This window comes from Erythrolamprus reginae, chromosome 9 (assembly GCF_031021105.1).
Source record: "Erythrolamprus reginae isolate rEryReg1 chromosome 9, rEryReg1.hap1, whole genome shotgun sequence".
Lineage (NCBI taxonomy): Eukaryota > Metazoa > Chordata > Lepidosauria > Squamata > Dipsadidae > Erythrolamprus > Erythrolamprus reginae.
Genome location: NC_091958.1, coordinates 30,690,203 through 30,714,269, shown reverse-complemented (window position 1 = coordinate 30,714,269; position 24,067 = coordinate 30,690,203). Strand labels below are relative to the sequence as shown.

Below are 24,067 nucleotides of genomic sequence, written 5' to 3'. Positions count from 1 at the left end.
CCCCTGCCCAAGCAGGAGACCCTATATCTCCATCTACCTAGGATCGCACTCACAACCTCCTGATTGTGAGGCAAGACCTCTACCTTTAGGCCACAGCAGCCAGTTAATTTGGCTTCCACTGCCAACATTTTTACATACAGTAAACATCCCAGTCTTTCCTCGTCTCCCACCATAGTCACAGTGAAGCCAAACGCTACATGTGCTTTGTCATATATCCTCGTCTTAGCTTTCAGGAGATTTATGTTTGTCTCTCCCCTCCTCTCTTTTCATCCCTGTTAACTATTTTACCACGGTGTCTCTTAAGGGTTTGTTATATGCACTTCATATCTCTCACTCTGTGCTGTGTGATATTGTTTGGTGCAAAAAAAAACCCCTACTCCCTGCAGCAAAAAAAGCATGTTCCCCAGAGTCACGCACACACACCTGGCATCGCTCTATGCATCCTCCCAAGGGGACCCAACCCACTATTTGAGAAACACTGTACTACGTCATTATTGCTAGATTGGCATGGTATATTTTATACCTAGAAGCCTAGATCCAGGGTGTCCAACCTTGCTGACTTTTAAGATTAATGGGCTTCCAACTCCCAGAATTCCCTAGCCAACACTTGGGAATTCTGGGAGTTGAAGTCTGCAAGTCTTAAAAGTTGGCCAAGGTTGGACATCGCTAGCCGAAGATCATACCTAACGCTATCTTAAATCTTTACAATCCAAGGAAGAGACTTTTCCCCACAGGGTCCGGATGCATCTTTTCCAAGCAAATTACGTCCTGAAGAACCCTCTTTTTTACAAATGAAAATAACACAGAAGGTCTTTTAAAAATGTATTTAAAACAGGTGGGGGTTTTTTAAAAATAAAAAAACACCAGAGACATGTCTTCTACTGTACTACAAAACAAAACAGAATTAATAATTAAACATTATTTACAGGCGCTAGTTGCAGGCAGCGAGCCTACGGGTTTCAGTTTGCCTAGTTCCGGTGAGGAATGCTTGGCCACCCCCTGGAGACATATGCAAGCTCTGGAGTGCTTTGCAGATCTTTACTGCACTCCTCTGCAAACATTACAGCAGGGGAGTACCCAGCCCTGGCTAACCTGAAGGCCCGTGGACTTCAGCTCCCAGAAGCCTCTAGTGCAAGGGCTGAAGAGCTGTGGATTTCAATTCCTAGGAACTCTAATGCAGGAATGTCCAACTCTGCAATGTCTGCAAAAGACTTGTAGATTTTAATTCCTAGAAACTGGCGCATGGACGTCCCAACTGTGGCCATGTTAAGATGTGTGTACTTTTTCACTTCCAAAATCCCCTAGCCAGCTGGCTGAGGAATTCTGGGAGTTGAAGTCCACAAGTCTTAACGTTGCCAAGGTTGGATATCGCTGCATTACTGTGAGAACAGCCAAATTACCTTAAGTTAAGGCAGCCACCCTCACATGTGGGAGCCTTGGTGGTACAGTGGTTAGAGTGCAGTGCTGGAAGCTACTTCTGCTGGTCACTAGCAGTTTGGCAGATCAAATCTCAGTAGGCTCAGGGTTGACTCAACCTTCTGAGGTCGGTCAAAGGAGGACCCAGATTGTTGGGGGCAATATGCTGACTTTGTAAACTGCTTGGAGAGGGCTGTAAAGCACTGTGAAGCGGTATATAAGTCTTAATGCTATTGCTGTGTATCCCTGAAGAGGCCAATAACAGGCCTGAGGAATGTGACTGCATTTAAACGTGACTGCATAATTTCCACCCAGGGCTGTTCTCTGCCAGGATCCCAATCAATATTAGTAATCAGTAATTAGTAAACCCAAACTGGTTTAGCCAAGAGACATTATAGGCTCTTTTGTGCCCTTGCACTCCACTTATGCTCAGCTAACACTGTCATGTTCAGTTGTAATGCTTAGCTAACATCATCTTAGCCAAGGGGGATAAGGTTGACAACCATTATTGTCATTTTTTTAAAAGTGTGGGCACAATGGCACACTTTAAAAATGAAGTCTTCTTGCGTGCCATCCAATGTATACACATACATAACACACAAGACACGCCATATACATACATATGTATATACCTGCCCCCGTACATATAAATACATATAAATGTTAATCACTGAAAGTAGCATTTAAGGCACGTCAAAAGGTTTAGCTCTGGGGTTAGGAACAAACCAGGAATCATGGAAATAAGCATGAGGCTACCTATCTCATCCGGGTCTTAGCCATCCTGTCAAGGATGCCGGTGAAGAGCACAGGGGAGGGAGGTGAGCCCTGTGATCGGAACAGCCCCACTGAAGCTTCCAGGCCACGTTCACGTGGAAGAGAAGAGATGGAAGCTGCAATGCCCCACCCCCCAGTGGTGGATTTCAAAGGAGGCCGAGTTCTTTAAGCATGATTGGAGATGTTCGCTTGGCTGGTGGCTGCGTTGCTTCCATAACCTCTCCAGGCTCGGATGCTGAAGCAGGAACTGATCCCATAGCTGATCATCACCAGACAGGCAAAGAACTGAGGAGAGACAAAGAGGTGAATGAAAGCTGTGTCGCCATCAGAAGTCATAGGGAGCTGCCGATCACTCTGGAAGTGAAGGATTTGTGATGATGCTCAAGTCTTTCAGGCTATGGCTGTCCCAAGGATGCTATTTTTTCCCCAGAGGCAAGTGGACTTTTTTGTGAATAGAATAAAAATAGAATTGGAATAAAGAATAGGAATAAGAAATAGAGTAATTATAAGAAATAGAATAAGAAATAGAATTAAGAATAGAATAAGAATAGAGTAGAAATAACAGCAGAGCGCTATGCTGCATCCCATGCAAAGTCATGGCATCAATTATAAACAAATCAATTACTGTACTCTCCACCTAGAAACTAATAAACTAACAAACAATTTGGATTCAGAAAAAAACTATCCTACAACCTGCAGCTCCTCCACTGCAAAAACGTGGACAACTCATCTAGATGAAGGAAAATCCATAGATGTAATTTATATCGACCTGCAAAGCCTTTGATTCAGTGGTCACCGACAAACTACTTCTAAAACTCAAATCCCCTGGCATCTCAGGATCCTTCCACAGCTGGATTACAGTATTCCTGTCAAACCGACAAGTGGTTAAAATAGGAAGCACCATATCCACCCTTGCCCCCTGTTAAAAGCGGTGTTCCCCAAGGTAGTGTACTGGGACCAACGCTCTGTCAGTGAACCAACTAGCATCTGAGAAATAAATCACAATCCACTGCTGTGTACACACAGAAAGTTTGATTTATTATCAAAGCCATATCTGGATTCATTGCCATCAATACCAACACTGGAATTCTCTTCCGTAAGTATCTAGGCTCCAATGAAATACAGGGTGGATCCTCCCTAGGATTCTAGGCAATGCAAACTGCACCGTGATCAAGTTGATTACTTTCACAATTGGGAAAGGGCCCTGGAATTTTGGACCTAGCTTTTTGCTAGGCAGCCTCAACCCAATGTATGTGATAGATAGGAAAATCTTATCTCCCACTCTAAAAGAGGGTTGGGAGATCAGTGTTTATCTGCTTGCTTCTTATAGGCTTGCGCTGTCAACACCAGCGCCTTCTTGGTGTCCTCCCACCCTCTCTTCAGTTTCTCCATCCACTCTGCAACATGATTGACGAGGGAGGTTCTGTAGGTAGTTCCGGCATGGGAACGAAATCTCGACTACTGGTAACCTGGAAAGGAGTTAGTCCCGGGGTGCTGTGTACAGAATTGTTGTAAGCTACTTCTGCAAAAGGCAGGAATTCAGCCCAATCATTCTGCTGGTAACTCACATAACATCTAAGGTATTGTTCCACTAGGGTGTTAGCTCTCTCTGCTGCTCCATTTGTGGAAGGGTGGAACGCAGAACTAAGTCCTTGGCTGGAACCAAGGTGTGAACAAATTCCAGAATCTGGCAGTGAATTGGACCACCCAATCTGATATGATCCTGCGGGGGACTCCATGCAACCTGCAAGTGTGTTTTAGGAAATACTTAGCCAAGTGTCTGGCAGGAGGTAGCCCCAAACAAGCAATGAAATGGGCTAGTTTGGAGAATAAATCAATGACAGTCCATATAACAGTGTATCCCTTGCTCTCAGGGAGTTCCACTATGAAGTCCATCACTATTTCTTCCCAGGGCCTAGTAGGGCTGGCTACTTGCTGCAGTAATCCAGGGGGTCTTCCAGGCCTATGCTTTCTGGTGGCACAGTTGGCACAACTTTTCACATAATCTTCGACTTCTGCTCTCATTCTGGGCCACCAGAACTGTCTCCGCGCCAGGTGCAATGTTTTCAGGAATCCGAAATGGCCCCCTAGTCTGGAGTCATGACTCCGTTGGAGAATATCTAATCGCAGGCTGGCAGGCACATACAGTTTGGTTCCCTTCCAAGCCAACCCTTCCCTCAGTGTTAGGATTTCTTTGCGGTTGTTCAACCACGGGTCAGTGGGCAAATGTGACTTCAATTTTTTCTCCCACTCCTCTTTTCCTGGTGGAGACTGTCTCCTAGGTTGGTCTCGGGTGAGAACAGGCGCCGCTTTTTCCCCACTTTCAGGATGCAGAGAGAGACATGAAATGATTGGATGTACTTCTTCCTCTCTCTTGCTGTTGTACTGTGGTTTTCATGACAGAGCGTCAGCAATGTAATTCTTCCTGGCTGGGATATGTTTCAGCGTAAAACTGAAACGTCTGAAGTATTGGGCCCATCGTACTTGCTTAGGAGAGAGCCTCCGAGGGGTCTTTAACGCTTTGAGGTTTTTGTGGTCAGTCCATACTTTGAAAGGAGTAGCTCTGCCTTCTAGAAATTGCCTCCATGTCCCCAGCGCTTCACATACATCATATGCTTCCTTCTCCCAAATGGCCCACCTCCTCTCAGTGGGGTTAGCTTCTTGGAAAGGTATGCACAAGGCAGTAACTGTCCTTTTCCATTGTCTTGTAACAACACTGTAGCTATTGCCACGTCACTGGCATCTGACTAGATCTCAAACTTCCGTTCAGGGTCAGGATGTTGCAGGATTGGCTCCTTTGCAAAAAGTCTTTTGAGCCTTTCAAAAGCCTTTTGGCATTCCATCATCCACCTGATTGACTGAGACAGTCTGGGCTTAGTAGGGACTGACCTGGTCTTTAGTAGTTTGGTTAGGGGCAAGGCAACCTTAGCAAAAGCTGGAATGAACTGCCGGTAAAAATTTGCAAAGCCTAAGAAACTCTGTAATTGTTTGCATGTGTGGGGAGCTTGCCAATTAAGCATAGCCTTCACATAGGCTGGGTCGATCTCTATGCCTTTGTTTGATATGCGGTATCCCAAATAGTCTAGTGAGGTCTGATGAAATTCACATTTGGAAAGTTTTACATAGAGCTTAGCAGCCAAATGTTTTTTTCAAAACTTGCCTCACCAACTTGACATGGTCAGGGAGATTCTGGTTGTAGATAAGAGTATCATCTAAGTACACGAGAACCCCGTTGTAGAGGTGGTCGTGTAGAACTTCATTTATGTATTGCATGAATACAGCAGGGGCTCCTTTTAGGCCAAATGGCATCAACCGAAATTGGAAACTCCCTAATGGGCAGTTGAAAGCGGTTTTCCACTGGTCCCCTTCCTTTATTCAGATGCGGTAATATGCCTCCCTTAAGTCTAGCTTGGTAAAATACTTCCCCTTGGCTAGATGATTAAGCAAGTCCTTCATGAGGGGGAGGGATACGTGTTCTGCACGCACACACAGTTTTAGGGGGAATCCCCTATCAGGCCACCTGACACAGTAACAGCGATAGGGAGATGGGAGGAGTGAGCAAGCGAGCAAGAGAGAGATTGGTACCACGGCACATGCCTTGTGCAGAGTCCTAGGTCGATTGAACAAGTGAAGAAGCCAGCACTCCCTTCCCCGGATTGGTACATGTGATACACTTGTGGGTGTGGGGTTGTGATAATGAACTTTAACCTAGATACTTACGGAAGAGAATTCAAGTGTTGGTATTTGATTGTCAGTGAACCAACTAGCATCTGAGAAATAAATCGTAATCCACTGCTGTGTACACACAGAAAATTCAATTTATTATTAAAGCCATATCTGGATTCATTGCCGTCAATACCAACGCTCATAAAATGGGGCACAATTCACTTAAGATATGTCTTGCTTAACAACAGGAATTTTGGGCTCTCAACCAGAGTTGGTATTCAGCCAGTTCAGACCAATTCAGGCGATCTGGTGTTGTCCTGTGGATGGCCGCCCCAGCGCTATGCAGTCCTATTTAGCCACATTTTCAAGCCACACGTGCAAACAAAACGCAAGTGCATAAGGCTGCACGCATGCACGGAAGACGAGTGCACGAGCCAAAAAACCGTGCACACATGCGCTAACATTTTCGGAGCTGGGTGAACCAACTGGTAGGTAAATTATATGAATCCTACCTCTGCTCTCAGTGGTGGCCGTAAGTCGAGGACCACTTGGGCCTGGCAAAGCAGAGACTTGGGTTCTTACCACTGAGTGCACATGAGCTGCCCAGCAGCCGGTTCAGCCAGAGACAGTGAAAATATTTCAGTTAAAAAAGGAGACAATGCCAGAGTTTCTTTTGGATATTCACACGTAAACAATCGCACCATTCACTATTCAGTTCGGAATGCAAATACGGTCGTGCAGGAAGAGCCAAGAAACTGAAGGCATCAATAACAATCATTTTGGGGTTCTGGTATCTGTTATGAAGAAAATATAAATTCATTAAAAAAAAACACTGCACCATAAAAGCAAAATTTGGCAGGGAGGAACGGGTCCCAGGAGGCAAACGATTCTAAATTTTAAATTTGAGATAAAATAAATTAATAAATTATTATTATTAATATTAATAATAATAATAATAATAATAATAATAATAATAATACAGGAAATAGTATAAGGGCAGACTAGATGGACCATGAGGTCTTTTTCTGCCGTCAATCTTTTATGTTTCTATAGTAATAATAATTTATTAGACTTGTATGCCGCCCCTCTCCGAAGATTCGGGGAGGCTCACAACAACAATGGAACAATACAGATACAAATCTAATAATTAAAAACTGTAACTAAAACCCATTACCTTAAAAACAATCAATACTACACAATCGTAACCATGCTAAAAAGCCTAAAATGGATCAGTTTCTATTTCAGCTGTTTTCAAGAGCTGCCTCTTTCCATCCAGTTCCTTGTAAGAGACGTTGTGCCAACAACTGACTGGAGTGGCAGGGGGCAGCCACTGGTGAGATTCAGATAATTCAACCACCAATAAGTACTGTGCCCTCCTGACCGGCTGGGTAGGGGTGGCTGAGAGACCCCAGCTGCACCCAAGCCTGGGCCGAGGCGGAAGAGCCGGTCGGTTCCAAGGTTCCCAAGCAATGATGGGATTCCATTCTTTTTTCATGACCAGTTCTGTGGTTGTGTGGCTTGTGGGCGTGGCAGGGGGAAGGAGGCGGCAAAACAGAGGTTCTCCACCTGTGGGTCGTGGCCCCTTTGGCAGTCGAATGTCCCTTCCACAGGGGTCGCCTAAGACCATCGGAAAACACCTACTTCCAATGGTCTTCGGAACCGAGACACTGCTCCTCTATCCATCTCCAGGCGGGTCTGCTCACATGCAAGTAGAGTACTTTAAAAAAAATATTGGCACAGGGATGCACACGGAAAGCACATGCATGCTCACAAGACGCAGCTACACAGCGTGGGAGGAAACGAACTGGCAGTGAGGTAAGTTAGAACCCACCCCCGAGTTTCCTAATAATGTTATTATTTTATGGTTGGGGGTGACCACAACATGAGGAACAATACTAAAGGGTCGTGGCATTAGGAAGGTGGAGAACCACTGCTGTAAAATCTCCATTCCCTCCCCATTCCGGGGAAGGTTCCTGCAAAATCCCCATTTCCTCCCGGTCAGCTGGGACTCGGGAGGCAGAGAGCAGGTGTGGGCAGGGCCAGTGAGAGGGGGGATTTACCGCTTCACCGAACTGCTCAAAATTTCTGCTACCGGTTCTCCAGAACTGGTCAAAATCTGCTGAAAACCAACTCTGTCCCCAAGGATCTTGTTGGAGGCTTACAAAAGGATTTACAATAGGTGGCGAGCAGTATTGGGTTCCTATCTGGATGAGGGGGGGGACAGGCGTTCCAGTGAGGAAAAGGGTGATGCGCGCATGGCTTTGGGTGACCGGTGCGCATGCATTGAAGCGACATTGAAGCAAAATTTTACGAGAGGATGTGCAGCTGTGCATGATCTCAGTCATTTCAAAGCAAAAAAAATGCACCGAAATCTTGTGAGTGCACACATCCGCTCGCAAGATTTTGCTCCTTGCACTTGCACAGAAGCAAAATCTTGCTCGGCCACGTGTGCCAGAGACACAGAGCAGTGCACAGAGCACAGCAGTAGCGGTAGGAGCTGGCAGCCCTTCACTGGTGCTATTTGACTGGTTCGCTCAACTGCACAGAAAGTTAGCTACCGGTTGTACCGAACCTGTGCAAACCCAGGACCCACAGATGGTGCCAACTTGAGGAAGGCCCAGTTTTACAGGCTGGCGACTGACACTTGAGTCCAAGCGGGTGCCACTTAGAAAGCAAAGGGAGCTCTGATGCATGATGTAGCTCTCAGCTGCGGCTTCACCTATGAATGAAGATGAGGTCATGGCTGGCATTACAAGAGTCGGGGCTTTAAAAAGCCAGCTCCGTTCCAAAGAATGAGTGAATGCAGTGAGTGAAGGAAGAGGAAGATTACAAAAAATACGGGAGAGAAATCATCGCATTGCATATCGTCATATGAGAAATCATGATACGTGATATCATCCTACAGTTCTAGAGAATTACCCCTGTCATTTGTACCTCAGTAACTGTCTGGTTTGGCACAGCAACCAACTCCAACGGATAGTTATTGGCAGAGAAACCAATATTGTAACTAGCATGCCTTCTACTGTGGATCTATTTATTGCATGAACCTGAAAGAGGGCTGAGATGATATCTACAGATCCCTCACACGCTGGACTTCAACTCCACCCCCTCAGGATGATGCTATAGATCAGGGGTCTCCAACCTTGGCAACTTTAAGACTTGTGGACTTCAACTCCCAGAGTTCCTCAGAGCCAGATTTGCTGGCTGAAGAATTCTGGAAGTTGAAGTCCACAAGTCTTAAAGTTGCCAAGTTGGAGACCCCTGCTATAGATTATTGCATGCCAAAACAATTAGATAGAAAAATAGTTCTTCCCTGCTCCCTACCCCATCCCTCTGCCCGTGCCATCACTTTGCTGAACATCTGATTCTCACAGCAATGGTTTGGACCTAAAAATATTCGCCCACGTAGTAGGCTCCATTGCTATATTATCCTTCTCATCTTCCCATTCTTCTCATCTTATTTTTTATCTTTTCTCATCTTTCCTACTATCTTCTCTCAGAGATTACGATTTATCACTTGCTTATATTTTATAATTAATTATTGTAACTATGATTTATGCTCTATGAACCTATCATTTGCTGTTTGTGTGTACATTCAGAGCTTATGCACCAAGACAAATTCCTTGTGTGTCCAATCATGCTTTGCCAATAAAGAATTCTATTCTAATTCTAATTCTAGTCATTTCACTCCATTCCACTTCACTCTATTTCATTCATCTTTCTCTATTCCAATCCAATCCACTCCATTCATCTTTCTCTATTCTATACCGTTCTCTACCATTTTGTTCCACTCCACTCAACTCCTGTATTGCATTACATTACATTGTACTTTATTCTACTCCACTTCTCTCTTGTTTTGTATTGCATTGTGTTACATTGTATTGCGCTGCATTCCATTCCATTCCTTCCGATTCGGACCAGTTCACCCAAACTGGTAGCAAACCACTGGTGATGTCACAATGATGTCATGAACTGGTTCAGTCCATAGAGACCGCCATTTTTTAAAAAAACTTTTTTAAAAAAATCCTGGGGTTCTTTTTTTTCTTCTGAGCATGTGCAGAAGCTGAGCATGTGTCGTCATCTTGTGCATGTGTCGTCATCTTGTTTTGGGCTTTTGGGGGGGGGATTTTTGCCACTGTGCATGTGCATGCAGAAAGCAAGCACACAACCATGAGGCTCAGCCATATAGCATGGGAGAAAGTGAACCCGAATGAGGTTAACTGAGACCCCCCACCCCCGTTCCATTCCGTTCTTATTCGCTGTGATTGGGGAAAGGGGCAGGGGCTCAAGCCCATTGGAAAGGGAGCAAGAAAAGCTCAATGGGGCTGGCAGCTCCCCCACAGCTCAGCCTAAAGAAATCACATGGCTGAATGGTTACGTACCGATGCGGAGGCCCTTTTGTTGTAGTCCGGGGAATGGGGCCAGGAGTATGGCTCCACCGATGCAGCGCTGGTTATGAAGGCTGTGGCATACAGGACGGCGGCTGAGACATTGAACACCACAAGCTGCGGAAAAGAGGAGACAATCATGGGATCCAGAGGTGAAAATCTCTTTTAACATTCTGGACTGGGTCTTGGCAGAGGCTCAGCCCACGTTTTAACCTTGATGCCCCCAGTTTCTTTTTTAAATATATTTTATTTGCAACATTAAAAAACCCAAAACGGGAGGAAAAAATACAAAAACCAAGATAAACATGACCTAAAATAAAATAAAAATACAATGCATATAAAAGAGAAAGAGGAAAAAAAACCATACACATCAATTGTCCTCCCTAGTTGAAAACTGATAAAACTGATTAAAAGAATGGTAGTTTCCCCCACTTGCTAAATGGGCACACCTGTTTATGATTACAGCAATCAACCAATGGAACAGAAGTTGCCTTTGGAGGTTGTGGGAGCTTCATCACTGGAGGTTTTCAAGAAGAAATGGTTTAGGCCAGTGATGGCGAACCTATGAAGCCATATCTGCTGACACGCGACTCGTTGCCCTAGCTCATCTCCAACGTGTATGTGTGTGCCGGCCAGCTGATTTTTGGCTCACACAGAGGCTCTGGGAGGATGGGATTTTTACTCTCCCTCCAGGGAAGCCTTTGGAGCTTGGGGAGGGTAAAACATGAGCCTACTGAGCCCACCACAAGTTGGGAAATAGGCCATTTCTGGCCTCCAGAGGACCTCCAGAGAGCGGGGTAAGTAAGCAGTCAGTTTTCTCAGTAGGCAGCTTACAATATAATACTATGGGTGGATATAACATTGCTTCCAGCTGCATGGATTCAGCTCAAGTGATCTCAGAAGCTGATGCCTTAGAAGAACTTGAACGATTAAAGACAAATAAGGCAATGGGTCCAGATGGCATCCATCCCTGAGTTCTTAAAGAACTCAGATATGTGATTGTTGTCTCCTTGACTGATTTGTATAACCAATCCCTGTTAACAGGAGATTTCCTGATGAGTGGAGAATGGCCAATGTTGTGCCTATTCACAAGAAGGGGAGTAGAAAAGAAGCTGGTAACTACAGGCCAGTCAGCTTGACATCAGTTATAGTTAAAATGATGGAGACTCTACTCAAAGAGGATAAATCAGCACCTAAAAACCAATAACTTATTGGACCCAAACCAGCATGGCTTTACTGAGGGCAAATCATGTTAGACTAATCTCATTGATTTCTTTGACTATGTCACAAAGGTGTTGGATGAAGGTGGTGCCGTGGATATTGCCTATCTGGACTTCAGCAAAGCCTTTGATATGGTTCCACATAAAGAGCTGATAGATAAATTAGTGAAGATTGGACTTAATCCCTGGATAGTTCAGTGGATTTGCAGATGGCTGAAGCGTAGATATCAGAGGGTTATTGTTAATGGCGAGTATTCTGAGCAGAGCCTGGTTACAAGCGGTGTGCCACAAGGGTCTGTTCTGGGTCCTATTCTTTTTAATGTTTGTGAGTGACATAGGGAAAGGTTTGGTAGGGAAGGTTTGCCTATTTGCCGATGACTCTAAAGTGTGCAATAGAGTTGATATTCCGGGAGGCACCTGTAATATGGCAAATGATTTAGCTTTACTAGATAAATGGTCAAAGCAATGGAAACTGCAGTTTAATGTTTCAAAATGTGAAATAATGCACTTGGGGAAAAGGAATCCTCAATCTGAGTATTGTATTGGCAGTTCAGAAGAGAAGGATTTAGGGGTAGTGATTTCTGGCAGTCTCAAAATGGGTGAACAGTGCGGTCAGGTGGTAGGGAAAGCAAGTAGAATGCTTGGCTGCATAGCTAGAGGTATAACAAGTAGGGAGATTGTGATCCCGCTGTATAGAGTGCTGGTGAGACCCCATTTGGAATACTGTTTTCAGTTCTGGAGACCTCACCTACGAAAAGATATTGATCTAATTGAACGGGTCCAAAGATGGGCTACAAAAATGATGGAAGGTGTTAAGCATAAAACTGATCAGGAAAGACTTAATGAACTCAATCTGTATAGTCTGGAGGACAGAAGGGAAAGTGGGGACATGATCGAAACATTTTAATATGTTAAATGGTTAGATAAGGTTCAGGAGAGAAGTGTTTTTAATAGGAAAGTGAACACAAGAACAAGGGGGCACAATCTGAGGTTAGTTGGGGGAAAGATTAGAAGTAACATGAGAAAATATTATTTGACTGAAAGAGTAGTAGATGCTTGGAACAAACTTCCAGCAGACGTGGTTGGTAAATTCACAGTAACTGAATTTAAACATGCCTGGGATAAACATATCCATCCTAAGATAAAATACAGGAAATAGTATAAGGGCAGATAGATGGAGCAGGAGGTCTTTTTCTGCCACCAATCTTCTATGTTTCTATGTTTCTCTTTACACGTGTTTGATGCATTCTTTTGCATGTGGTGATTGTGCCCCGAAAGAAAAAGATATTGGACTAAAATATACAAATGGCTACAGGAAATAACTCAAATATGAATAGAATTTACACCAGAGCTCTTCCTCTTGGGAATTTTTAAAAAAAACTACAACAAAAGCATTAAATACCTAGTATTACATATTACCACCGCAGCTAGAATAATATTTGTGCAATTCTGGAAAAATCCAAAAATTCCTTCAAAAAGTATAATTTTTTTAAAAAAATATGAATGTGCTTTAATGGATAGACTCACAATAGAGTTGCGGGACCAAAAAGATTTGGATTATTATGATATTTGGGGGAAATGGTATCAATGGGTTGCAAATAAAAGTTAATATAGGTTTTAGGTGTTAAGGAGTAACTGTGCTACTCTTAAGAGCTACAAGGGATGCACAGAGGAAAACATGGAGGTTGAAGATATCCAGCTAATATCCCAGAGATATGAGCAGTACTTCAAATAACCAGACTACATACGTTAAATGTATAAATATTATTTACATTAGGCAAATATCGTAGTCAGTAACAGTCCTAGTCATTCATACATATACAATGCAAGTCTTACTCAATACATATACAGACCAACATTGGAACACATAGTTCTTACTACACACAGTAGTCCTTACAAACCAGCATAGAATCAGAGAGATATCAGAGAGAATCTCCGTAGGAAAAGAGTCTCTAAGCTCTGCAAAAGGGAGGCACTGCTGATTCCCTCTTATAGCTGACTGCAACACCAGCTCTTAAAGCAGTAGTGGGCTAATTCCTTTAACCATACATTGCTGGCTTAAGTTATACAGTATAGTGTAAAACCCAACCAGTTATACACACAGTACTAATAATAGGAATACAATATGTAAATATGTAAACAGAAATGTATAAGTAGAAACATAGAAATCTGACGGCAGAAAAAGACCTCATGGTCCATCTAGTCTGCCCTTATATTATTTCCTGTATTTTATCTTAGGATGGACATACGTTTATCCCAGGCATGTTTAAATTCAGTTACTGTGGATTTACCAACCATGTTTGCTGGAAGTTTGTTCCAAGGATCTACTACTCTTTCAGTAAAATAATATTTTCTCACATTGCTTTTGATCTTTCCCCCAACTAACTTCAGATTGTGTCCCCTTGTTCTTGTGTTCACTTTCCTATTAAAAACACTTCCCTCCTGAACCTTATTTAACCCTTTAACATATTTAAATGTTTCGATCATGTCCCCCCTTTTCCTTCTGTCCTCCAGACTATACAGATTGAGTTCATGAAGTCTTTCCTGATACGTTTTATGCTTAAGACCTTCCACCATTCTTGCAGCCCGTCTTTGGACCCGTTCAATTTTGTCAATATCTTTTTGTAGGTGAGGTCTCCAGAACTGAACACAGTATTCCAAATGTGGTCTCACCAGCATTCTATATAGCGCGTGTATTGGATAATAATAATAATAATAATAATAATAATAATAATAATAATAATAAGTGTAATGTAACTGTGTGTAGAAAAAATGGAAATATGTAACAATGCAGAGTTGCTCAAAGTATTTTATTATTGTTTTTAAAGAAAAGGATTAAAAACCAATAAAATATATTTTTTTAAAAAACCATGATTGACACAGCCACCATTCAAAGAAACAATGCAGAAATTGAAATAAAGAGCAAGGGGTTGGGCTAGAAGAAGTGAAGGGCTACCAAAAAATTTACTACCACACTGTGGCCGTGGCTTATGCATTTTCTTTCAACATCTTTCTTTGGGTGCTCTGGGGTGGAGCTCCATTTTGGGTGCTCTGGGGTGGAGCTTCATTTTCAGTACCCCACTGCATGTCCCCCTCTCCATCTGGGCAGTAGCCCACCCCTGGCTAGAAGACCTCCAAGTCCTTTGCAAGTCTGTTATTCTGTATTCTGCAAGCGACCCATGTAGAGATGATTGGTCTTTTTTTTTTTAACTGCCGCACGGCATTGGCGTGGGACGTTTTCTGGCTGAAACAAGGCTGTTTCTCTGACTTGCCTGTCAGCACTGCCCTTTCAGCTTAGAGCAGGATAACAAAAGCAGCACTGTTACTCTCCTGAAACCCAGGGCAAGGCAACTAGAAAGGGAGAGGCGGTTGTTGGTCACTCTAGGACAGATGAGATGGGACTCTTAACTGCTGGAAGAAAGGACTCTAAGTTGCTTCTTTCCTTGTTTAGTTTCCACCCATTGTTTCTTGTTCTACCCTCAGGTGGTTTGTGGCAACCCCTGAGATATCAGAACACTGCTCTCATGTCTCCCCTGGTCCTTCTTTTCATTGAACTAGTGATTTCATTAAACTACAATAATTGGACTCATTCGAGACAATGATGAATCCGCATACAGACAGGAGGTTGAACAACTATCCTTGTGGTGTGACCAGAACAATCTAGAACTGAACACACTTAAAACTGTAGAAATGGTGGTAAACTTTAGTAGAAACCCTTCCACCCTTCCACTGCTCACAATACTAGATAACACAGTATCAACAGTAGAGACCTTCAAATTTCTAGGTTCGACCATATCTCAAGACCTAAAATGGTCACTTGACATCAAAAACGTCATCCAAAAAGCACAACAAAGAAAGTTCTTTCTGCGCCAACTCAGGAAACTCAAACTGCACAAGGAGCTGCTGATCCAGTTCTACAGAGGAATCATTGAGTCTGTAATCTGCACCTCTATGACTGTCTGGTTCGGTTCTGCAACCCAACAAGACCGACACAGAATACAGAGGATAATCAGAACTGCAGGAGAATCAATTGCTACCAACCTGCCTTCCATTGAGGACCTGTATACTGCACGAATCCAAAAGAGGGCGATGGAAATATTTACTGATCCCTCACATCCTGGACATAAACTGTTTCAACTCCTACCCTCAAAACGACACTATAGAATACTGCACACCAAGACACAGAGGAGTTATTCTCCGAACGCCATCACTCTACTAAACTTGTTGCTTGTATTCTAAGATTTTTATTAATATTGTTTCTTCATTGCTTATTTGACCCCTATGACAATCATTAAGTGTTGTACCACATGATTCTTTTTCTTTTATGTACACTGAGAACATCTGCACCAAAGACAAATTCCTTGTGTGTCCAATCGCACTTAGCCAATAAAGAATTCTATTCTGTTCTATTCTATTCTATTCTATCTAGCGATGCCCAGTTCCTGCAACCATTCTTTGGATGTTTTAGCCTCCATCCCCCTAATCATCTTTGTTGCTCTTCTCAGAACTCTTTCTAGAGTCTCAACATCCTTTTTGCATCTTTACAGACTTTTAGCTATACAATTTGGGATGAACACCCTTTGAATGGTGTAGGAGAACGATTGGATTTCAAGAGAAAAAATGGCACTTTACAGGAAAATTCTCGAGTGTGCCAAAATGTATGTTTGTAAATTTTGTAATGTTTTGTGTATGTAATAAAAAAATTTTAAAAGAAGAGACAGGACTGCTATTTGTCAGAAATGGTGTAGGGTCTCCTTCATGGGTGGGGGTGGGGGTGGGGGTTGGACTAGATGACCCCCAAGGTCCCTTCCAACTGTGTAAAACTATTAAATCTGTTAAACTATGATAAAAATGCATTTCCTTGGTCTTATGACGTAAAGCAGAAGAAGGAGGGCAAAAGTGAAGGTGTAATTCATTTAGGGAATGATCAAGTCATAAACTAGATCTCACCTAGCTCAGTATTGGCTCTATTTGCACAACCTGTTTAGACAAGTTGCTTAAGTAGTGGCTTCACTTGGACAGAATACAAAGGGTTTTTTTTGTGGCGAAGGGCACTGGGCAAAGGCCATTCAATGAGGTCAGAGCTCACACTAAGTTGCAAGTGCGAAAAATAAATTAGTGCAGGAACTGAGTTCCACTCCTGGTGTACAATGGCCTTTGAGCAACAGCAGCTCACCAACTTCAGGGTGAGTCACCCTAGTTGGAAAAACCAAGGTATCTCTCCAGATGATGGGAGTTTGCCATTCTTCAAAGCTGAAGGAGCATCTCGGCACTCACGAGAGCATCAAGAGAAAAAGACCTTTTGAGAAGGGATGAGACGTGGGCAATTATAGTGGATAGAAACATAGATGGCAGAAAAAGACTCATGGTCCATCTAGTCTGCCCTTCTACTATTTCCAGTATTTCTATGTTTATCCCAGGTATGTTTAAATTCAGTTACTGTGGATTTACCAACCACGTCTGCCGGAGGTTTGTTCCAAGCATCTACTACTCTTTTCGTAAAATAATATTTTCTCACGTTGCTTCTGATATTTTCCCCAACTCAACTCAAATTGTGCTCCCTTGTTCTTGTGTTCACTTTCCTATTTAAAACACTTCCCTCATGAACTTTATTTAACCCTTTCACGTATTTCAAGCTTTTGATCGTGTCCCCCCTTTCCCTTCTGTCCTCCAGAGTATACAGATTGAGTTCATTATCATTGATGCTTTCACAAGACACCCTGTGATTGTACCATATTTTTGGGAGTATAAGATGCCTCCTTTCCCCCTAAAAGAGGCTGAAAATTTGGGTGCATCTTATACTCTGAATGTAGCTTTTACTAAGCTTTTTTTTTAAACCTTAAGAATGTACTAACATGATATTCCGGGCTTTTCTAGCTAAGCGATCTTTCCTCTGTTTGTTTGTTTCATTGCTGCTCCCTCTGACAATCAGCTGAGCCTTTTTTCAGCTCTAACAAGGTGCTAAGAGTGAAGGGGTCTTTGGTGCTTTGCGAGGAAGGGATCTTCTGCCTTTTTTCAGCCCTAACGAGGTGCTAACGAGTGAAGGGATCTTTGATGCTTTGCTAGCAAAGTAATCGTACCTTTGCCTGATTTCCCCATTGTTTCTCTCTGAAGAGAGAGAAAAGTGAAGTGTTTGAGAAACTGGTTTTCATCCCCAAACTTGGATTAAAATGAGCCCTGGCGGTACAGTAGTTAGAATGCAGTATTGAAGTGCTAACTTATTGCTCACTCGAGCAGTTCGATTCTGACTGGCTCAAAGTTGACTCAGCTTTCCATCCTTCCATGGTTAGTAAAATGAGGATGCAGATTGTTGGGGAAAATATGCTGGCTCTGGAAAGCACTGGGAAGTGGTATATAAGTCTAAATGCTATTGCTATTATTTCCCACATGAAGCGATATATACAGTAAGCCTGTGCTATAGCTATAGCTCTCAAGTTTGCCTTCCTTTCTCATTCAGGCTCCTTTGCACCTAAAGATGAACTGCTCCAAGCCTAGAGGCAGCAACTAGAAGCCACCGATAGACCTCTCTTTTAGACTTGAAGGCCACCAAGTATCCAATAATTTGTAAGAAACGTTTGGAATTTAAATTTCCAGGGATAGAAAGCTGATGTACATCTTCTTACAGCCGGTAGACAATCAACTTTTAACGCCCCTTTATTTTCTGTAATAAAGATTTTAAGATAGCCAAGCCATATTGGAGAGAATGGAATGGAACAGAGCCGAGAGCAGAGCTAGAAGCTGTTGTGGGTTTCTACTGGAACAGTAAAGGATGCCACACCGGTAGCAAAGGTTGAGCTGCCTGCACAGCTTTGGGTGTCTTGTATGCGCATGTTTTTGCTCCTGAACATGTGCAGTGTTGTGGTTAACTCTGGCCCAGCTCCTGCCCCAAGGAATGTGCAGGTGGATGTGGGGGAAACATCCACATGCCGCAGGCCTGTTTTGCTCCCGATGGAATCTGCCGACGAAGCCTCCTCTGACCAAGGAAGCGTGAGTGACAGGGAAGAGGGGAGTTTGGCAGACAGCCCAGGGGGAGATCAATCATCTGTATCATCCCTGGATTCTGAACAAGAATTAATGACACATCCATGCATGCGTAGAGTGATGCATAGGAGACAACAAATGAAGGATTATTACAAAAGAAAATGAGGCCACCTGTGGTTGGGTGGGGCTGCTGTAATTAGTGCTACAGATAAAAGTGCAGCCTGGTGTTTTAGCCTCATGGCAGTTTATCTGATTCATTGTTTCCTCAAGATCGTGGGTTTTGTGCTGGACTTTAGAATTGGACTGAGCAATTGGATTGCATTTAACCTGTGCCTTGTGTGTACCAGAAAATCCCTTTGACATTTAAAAAGGGAGCTGTTTCTGTTTTTCTGTTTATAAAAACTTTTGGGTTTTCCTTTTATCGTGTGGTGTGTGTCTTCCTGGACTAATTACCCTGCAATTACGGGTGGTTGAAACATGCCGGCAGAACATCCAGGAAGCAAAATCTCACAAGGGGATGCGAGCGAGATTTTGGCGATTTTTTGCTTCTGTGCACGCATACTTCCCCTTGTGAGATTTTGCTTCCTACACATGCACAGAAGCAAAACCACGCTGGGATGTATGCATGCGTATGCATGACACTCAAAGCTGCATGCACAGCACACCAGTAGCAGCAGTAGGCGCAATCTGCCTTTGTCTGGAAGGGACCTTGCAGCATTGGTGAAATCTAAAATTGTCCCCTACTAGTGCTGCGAGCGTGGCTTAGTATTGGGCATGGCTTGGTGGTCATGTGACTGGGTGGGTGTGGTCATGTGACCAGGTGAGCTCAAACAATCAACTTTCACACTTCACACAGAAACAACACAAAAGCTCACACACAATGAAAAAGTAGCTGACTTCACACAAAATGGCCCCTGCAACAAGCAGGAATCTCACAGAGTCACAGAGAGCTCAAAAACTAACTATCACATTTGCACAAAAATAGCACAAAAGCTACACAACCGACTCACACACAATGCAGAAACAGCCAAACTTCACACAAAATGGCCTCTGCAAGAAAGCAGGAACCTCACAGAGTGACAGTTCCAACAAATAGGTAGTTTTTAAAAATGCTTTAAAAAACTTTTTAAAAAGTTTCCCATGATCGCCCTCTCAGGTGACTGTCAAATAGCTGAGAGTCAGGATTTTTTAAAAAAAAAATTAAAGCATTTTTTTACTTCCAGCTTGGAGGAATGGGTAGTAATAATGATTTTAAAATTTAAAAAGGTTCATCAGCTGTGACAATCAGCTGTGCCACAAAATCATGCAAAAACATTTTTTAAAACCTTTAAAAAACATTTGTACTACCTGAGAACCAGAAGTATTTGTTACTAACAATTCGGGCAAGCTGGCTTGAACTGGTAGCATTTCACCCCTGCCTCAAAGGTCATCTAGTCCAACCTCCTGCTCAAGCTCGATACCTATAGCATTTCAGACAGACTATCTAGTTCTTTTTAAAAACCTCCAGTGATGGAGCGCTCACAATTTTTATAAGTTTAGCCAAGTCAAAATGAGGTGCCAATGTCATTTGGGAAGAGATCTGACACCATGTAAGGACTTCAAAGGTAACCCAACTCCCATCATTACACCCGTTATAGTCAGACGTGAAAGGTACTCCAGTCCAGCTGAACTGGTCAAAGGCCATCTGAGAAGAAGCTAAAATTATATATTTCCCCAGCCTTCCGTACTCACCACAACAGGCCAAGGGATCATGTAGAATTTCAACTGAAGCTGACACAAATGCATCACAAAAAGAATGACCGTCACCATCCAGAAGAAGATCGCTACAAACATCACCCAGCCATAGGACGGGTAGGGCTGGTAGTACGTGTCGGCAATCAGGGCCCACACCAAGCAGCCCAGCACCTGTGCAAAACACAACAACAACAAGAAAGTGGTCACACTCATCCTGGCATTAGATCACTATCTTCTTTCATCTACTGTATGTATATGCATTAGTGTTATATAATATATGTGAGAATATACATAGTTTTGTATTTATTGGGTTATCTTGTCATGTTTATGTAGTGTAAAATTGGAAGTGGTGACTTTTTAAAAACTGTATGCAATGAAATTTCATTTTAATGTATGCCAATTAGTGTACATTCAGTTATTATTCTATTCTATTTCATTCCATTCCATTCTCTCTTCTCTTCTCTTCTACTCTCTTCTCTTCTATTCCATTCTCTATTCTCTATTTTCTATTCTATTCCATTTCATTCCATTCTCTGTTCTCTTCTCTCCTCTCTCCTCTCTTCTCTATTCTATTCCATCCCATTTCATTCCATTCCATTCTATTTTCTAGTCTAGTCTAGTCTATGCCATGCCATGCCACTCCACTTCACTCTCTTGCCTAATAGAAGAATGGATGATAAAGGTGATGGAATTGGTGGAGATGACAGTTTTATTAAAGAAAAGATTCTATTTTTATTTCTAATGGGAAATCACTTGTAGGTTTTGTATTCAACACTGAAAAAACCACAACTTTAATTTTAGGTTCTGATGACTTGAAATCATTTAGAAATGTAAAGGAAACAATTGAGGTTGTAATTTATTTTTTATTTTTTTGCGTTCTGTGGACTGAAAAAAGTCTGAAGTCCCAATATTTCCCCCCATGATTTTTTCTGCATCTCTCTTCTTTCTTTTAAAACTTTTCTTAGCTTTTGCTTCTATTTCTATTTTACATTAAATACTATATTTTTGATGTATAATTTCCTGACAGTGAGAACAATTAAGAAACAGGATAGCTTGCTTCTAGAAGTGGTGGGTGCTCCCTGACTGGAGGTTTTCAAGAAAAGTGTCCACCATGCCACTTTGTCCTTCTAGCAAGGGAAGACCCCTGGCCGTTTGGTTTTGCCGAGAGAGTACAGTGGTATCTCTACCTAAGAACGCCTCTACTTATGAACTTTCCTAGTTAAGAACCGGGTGTTCAAGATTTTTTTGGCCTCTTCTCAAGAACCATTTTCCACTTACAAACGCGAGCCTCCGAAACTGTAACCAGAAAAGGCAGGGAGAAGCTTCCGTGGGGCCTTTCTAGGAATCTCCTGGGAGGAAACAGGGCTGGAAAAGGCAGGGCCTCTCTAGGAAACTCCTGGGAGAAAACAGGGTGGGAAAAGGCAGAAAGAAGCCTCCGTGGGCCTCTCTAGGAATCTCCTGGGAGGAAACAGGGCCTCCACCCTCCCTGTGGTTTCCCCAATCGCACGCATTATTTGCTTTTACATTGATTCCTATGGGGAAAATTGCTTTTCTTATAAACTTTTCTACTTGAGAACCTGGTCACAGAACGAATTAAGTTTGTAAGTAGAGGTGCTACTGTAAATACTTTCTGATGTTTAAGAGATTCCAGAAGTAGCAAAGCTGAATCTGAGGATTTCCTGTGTGAACAATTCAAAGTAAAACTCTCTCTTCCCCCAGTCATCCCGTGGCTATCTGTAAATGTCCAATTACATGCTTGTATATTGCTTAGGAAACAGCTTCTTGGTGGCCACCTCTGCCTCCAGATGGTTGATTTGGCTGGCAGAAGCTTCTCACAAGGCTCAGCTGGGCTTCCATTCCCCCCCTCTTATTCCTCCTTCCATTCCCACCGTTCCCCTTCCCCTCCCCATGGTGAATGTCAGGCTGTCAACTCACAGAGCTCAGATAAGAGAGATGCAACCATGACAAAAAGATTGGACAACCATCTCCTACCTCTGGAAGAGAGGGTGGACTAGAAGACTTCCAAGGGAGCCGGGGTGGCGCAGTGGTTAGAGTGCAGCACTGCATGCTCCTTCAGGCTAACTGCTAGCTGTAGTTCAGCAGTTCAAATCTCACCATCAGCTCAAGGTTGACTCAACCTTCCATCCTTCCCAGGTGGGTCAAATGAGGACCCAGATTGTTGGCAGCAAGAGGCTGACTCTGTAAACCACTTGCAGAGGGCCGTAAAAGCGCTGTGAAGCATAGATAAGTCTAAATGCTATTGTCCTTCCTTCCTCCCTCTCTCCCTCCTATAGTGGTGCTGTGCTTAGAATGCAGCATTGCAGGCAAACTCTGCCCACTGCTAGAAGTTCAATTCTGGCAAACTGAAGGTTAGCCAGCCTTCCATCTTTCTGAGGTGGGTCAAATGAGGACCCAGATTGTTGGGGGCAAGAGGCTGATTCTGTAAACCACTTAGAGAGGGCTATAAAAAGCAATGTGAAGCGGTATATAAGTCTAAATGCTATTGCTATTATTCCAGCCCTCGTATTCTATGTTCTACAAAGCTCTCACTTGGTTGCAGCCATGAGGCAGCCATAGAGCTGCCAAAGAGACATTGTTTGACTCAACACAAATGCTCTGAGTCTGCCCCCCCCCCCTCCCCGATTCTTTCAGCCTGGACAATGGTGTCCTTCTCCCCCACCCCCCTCCGACAGCTCCCAGAACAGATAAAGTACAAGCATTTTTTTTTAAGACCATTTGTTTAGGAGCTGAAATGTACAGCAGAAACACACGTTCTTGATTGAGCCCAGATTCCCACAGTGGCATAGCTCCGCATGAGAGTTTTGTCCAGTGGGAAAAAAGAGATTGGGTCTCATTTGATTTTTTTTCCAGAAAGGGGAAAAAAAGATAATTTTATGAGATAATATTTGTTGCAGTTCCTCCCACTAAACCCCCATTTTTGTTAGGAGCACAACAAGAGGCAACCCATAAAAAATAATGAGAGGCGTTCTGAAGAAATGTTTCTCACTTTTGCCCACTTGAAGGTGGGTGGACTTCAACTTCATCCATTTTTGAGGTGATGGTGGTGGTAGAGGAGAAGGAGGAGGAGGAAGAAAAAGAAGAAGAAAAGGAGGAGGAAGGAGAGGAGGAGGAAGGAGAAGGAGAAGAAGGGGGAAGGGAGAAGGGAGAAGGGAGGGAGAAGGAAAGAAAGAAAGGAGGGAGGGAGGAAGGAAGGAAAGAAAGAAAGAAAGAAAGAAAGAAAGAAAGAAAGAAAGAAAGAAAGAAAGAAAGAAAGAAAGAAAAAAAATTGTGGGGTTCTTGATGCGCTCGGAGCTTGCTTGTTTCCCTGCAGACATTTCTTGACACAACTAGGTAAACATCATCGGAGTAAAAAGGGGGTGGGAATTGTGGAGTGGAGGAGAATGAGAAGGGGAGGAAGAGGAGGAGGAGGAAAGCATCTGTGGGGTCTTGATTTCCTGCAGGCCAGGGACCCCAGAGTTACACAAATTCTCTTCTATGGATCGGTGGTCTCTAAATTATTCACACAACTGCCACAATTTGGATGCTTAGGAAACTCACCCCCAATCCCCTTCCATTTTGCACTGCTAATCTGCAAACCAAGCCATGAGGCTACAGTGTGACAAAGGGGCTGTGGGGTGGGAGGCTGCCAAGAGCTGGAGTGGCGCAGTAGTTAAGAGTGCAGGACTGCAGGCTCCTTCAGCTAACTGCTGGCTGTAGTTCAGCAGTTCAAATCTCACCACCGGCTCAAGATTGACTCAGCCTTCCCTCCTTCTGAGGTGGGTCAAAGGAGGTTTGTGCACGCATGCGTGGGGGAGGGCATTTCATTATGGGTGTGAACATGCACGCTATTGCACACACACACGCACACACATACACACACTTTTCACA

At 43.3% G+C, this 24,067-nt stretch overlaps 1 protein-coding gene across 2 annotated transcripts in view; it reads right to left on the bottom strand.

Annotated features, from left to right (window-relative positions):
* Window positions 1–809: 809 nt before the first annotated feature.
* The window catches only part of PLLP (plasmolipin), a 47,874-nt gene continuing 24,616 nt past the window's right edge, over window positions 810–24,067 (bottom strand). The window contains exons 2-4 of one of the 2 annotated variants that reach the window (XM_070760715.1): window positions 20,177–20,350; window positions 10,239–10,361; window positions 810–2,475 (exon numbers count right to left, since the gene is read on the bottom strand). In XM_070760715.1, coding sequence (XP_070616816.1) covers window positions 2,356–2,475; window positions 10,239–10,361; window positions 20,177–20,350 — 417 coding nt within the window. In that variant the 3' untranslated portion in view covers window positions 810–2,355. Of the gene's footprint in view, window positions 2,476–5,795; window positions 6,651–10,238; window positions 10,362–20,176; window positions 20,351–24,067 lie in introns of those variants that run through there. The other variant, XM_070760716.1, reaches the window with a different exon arrangement.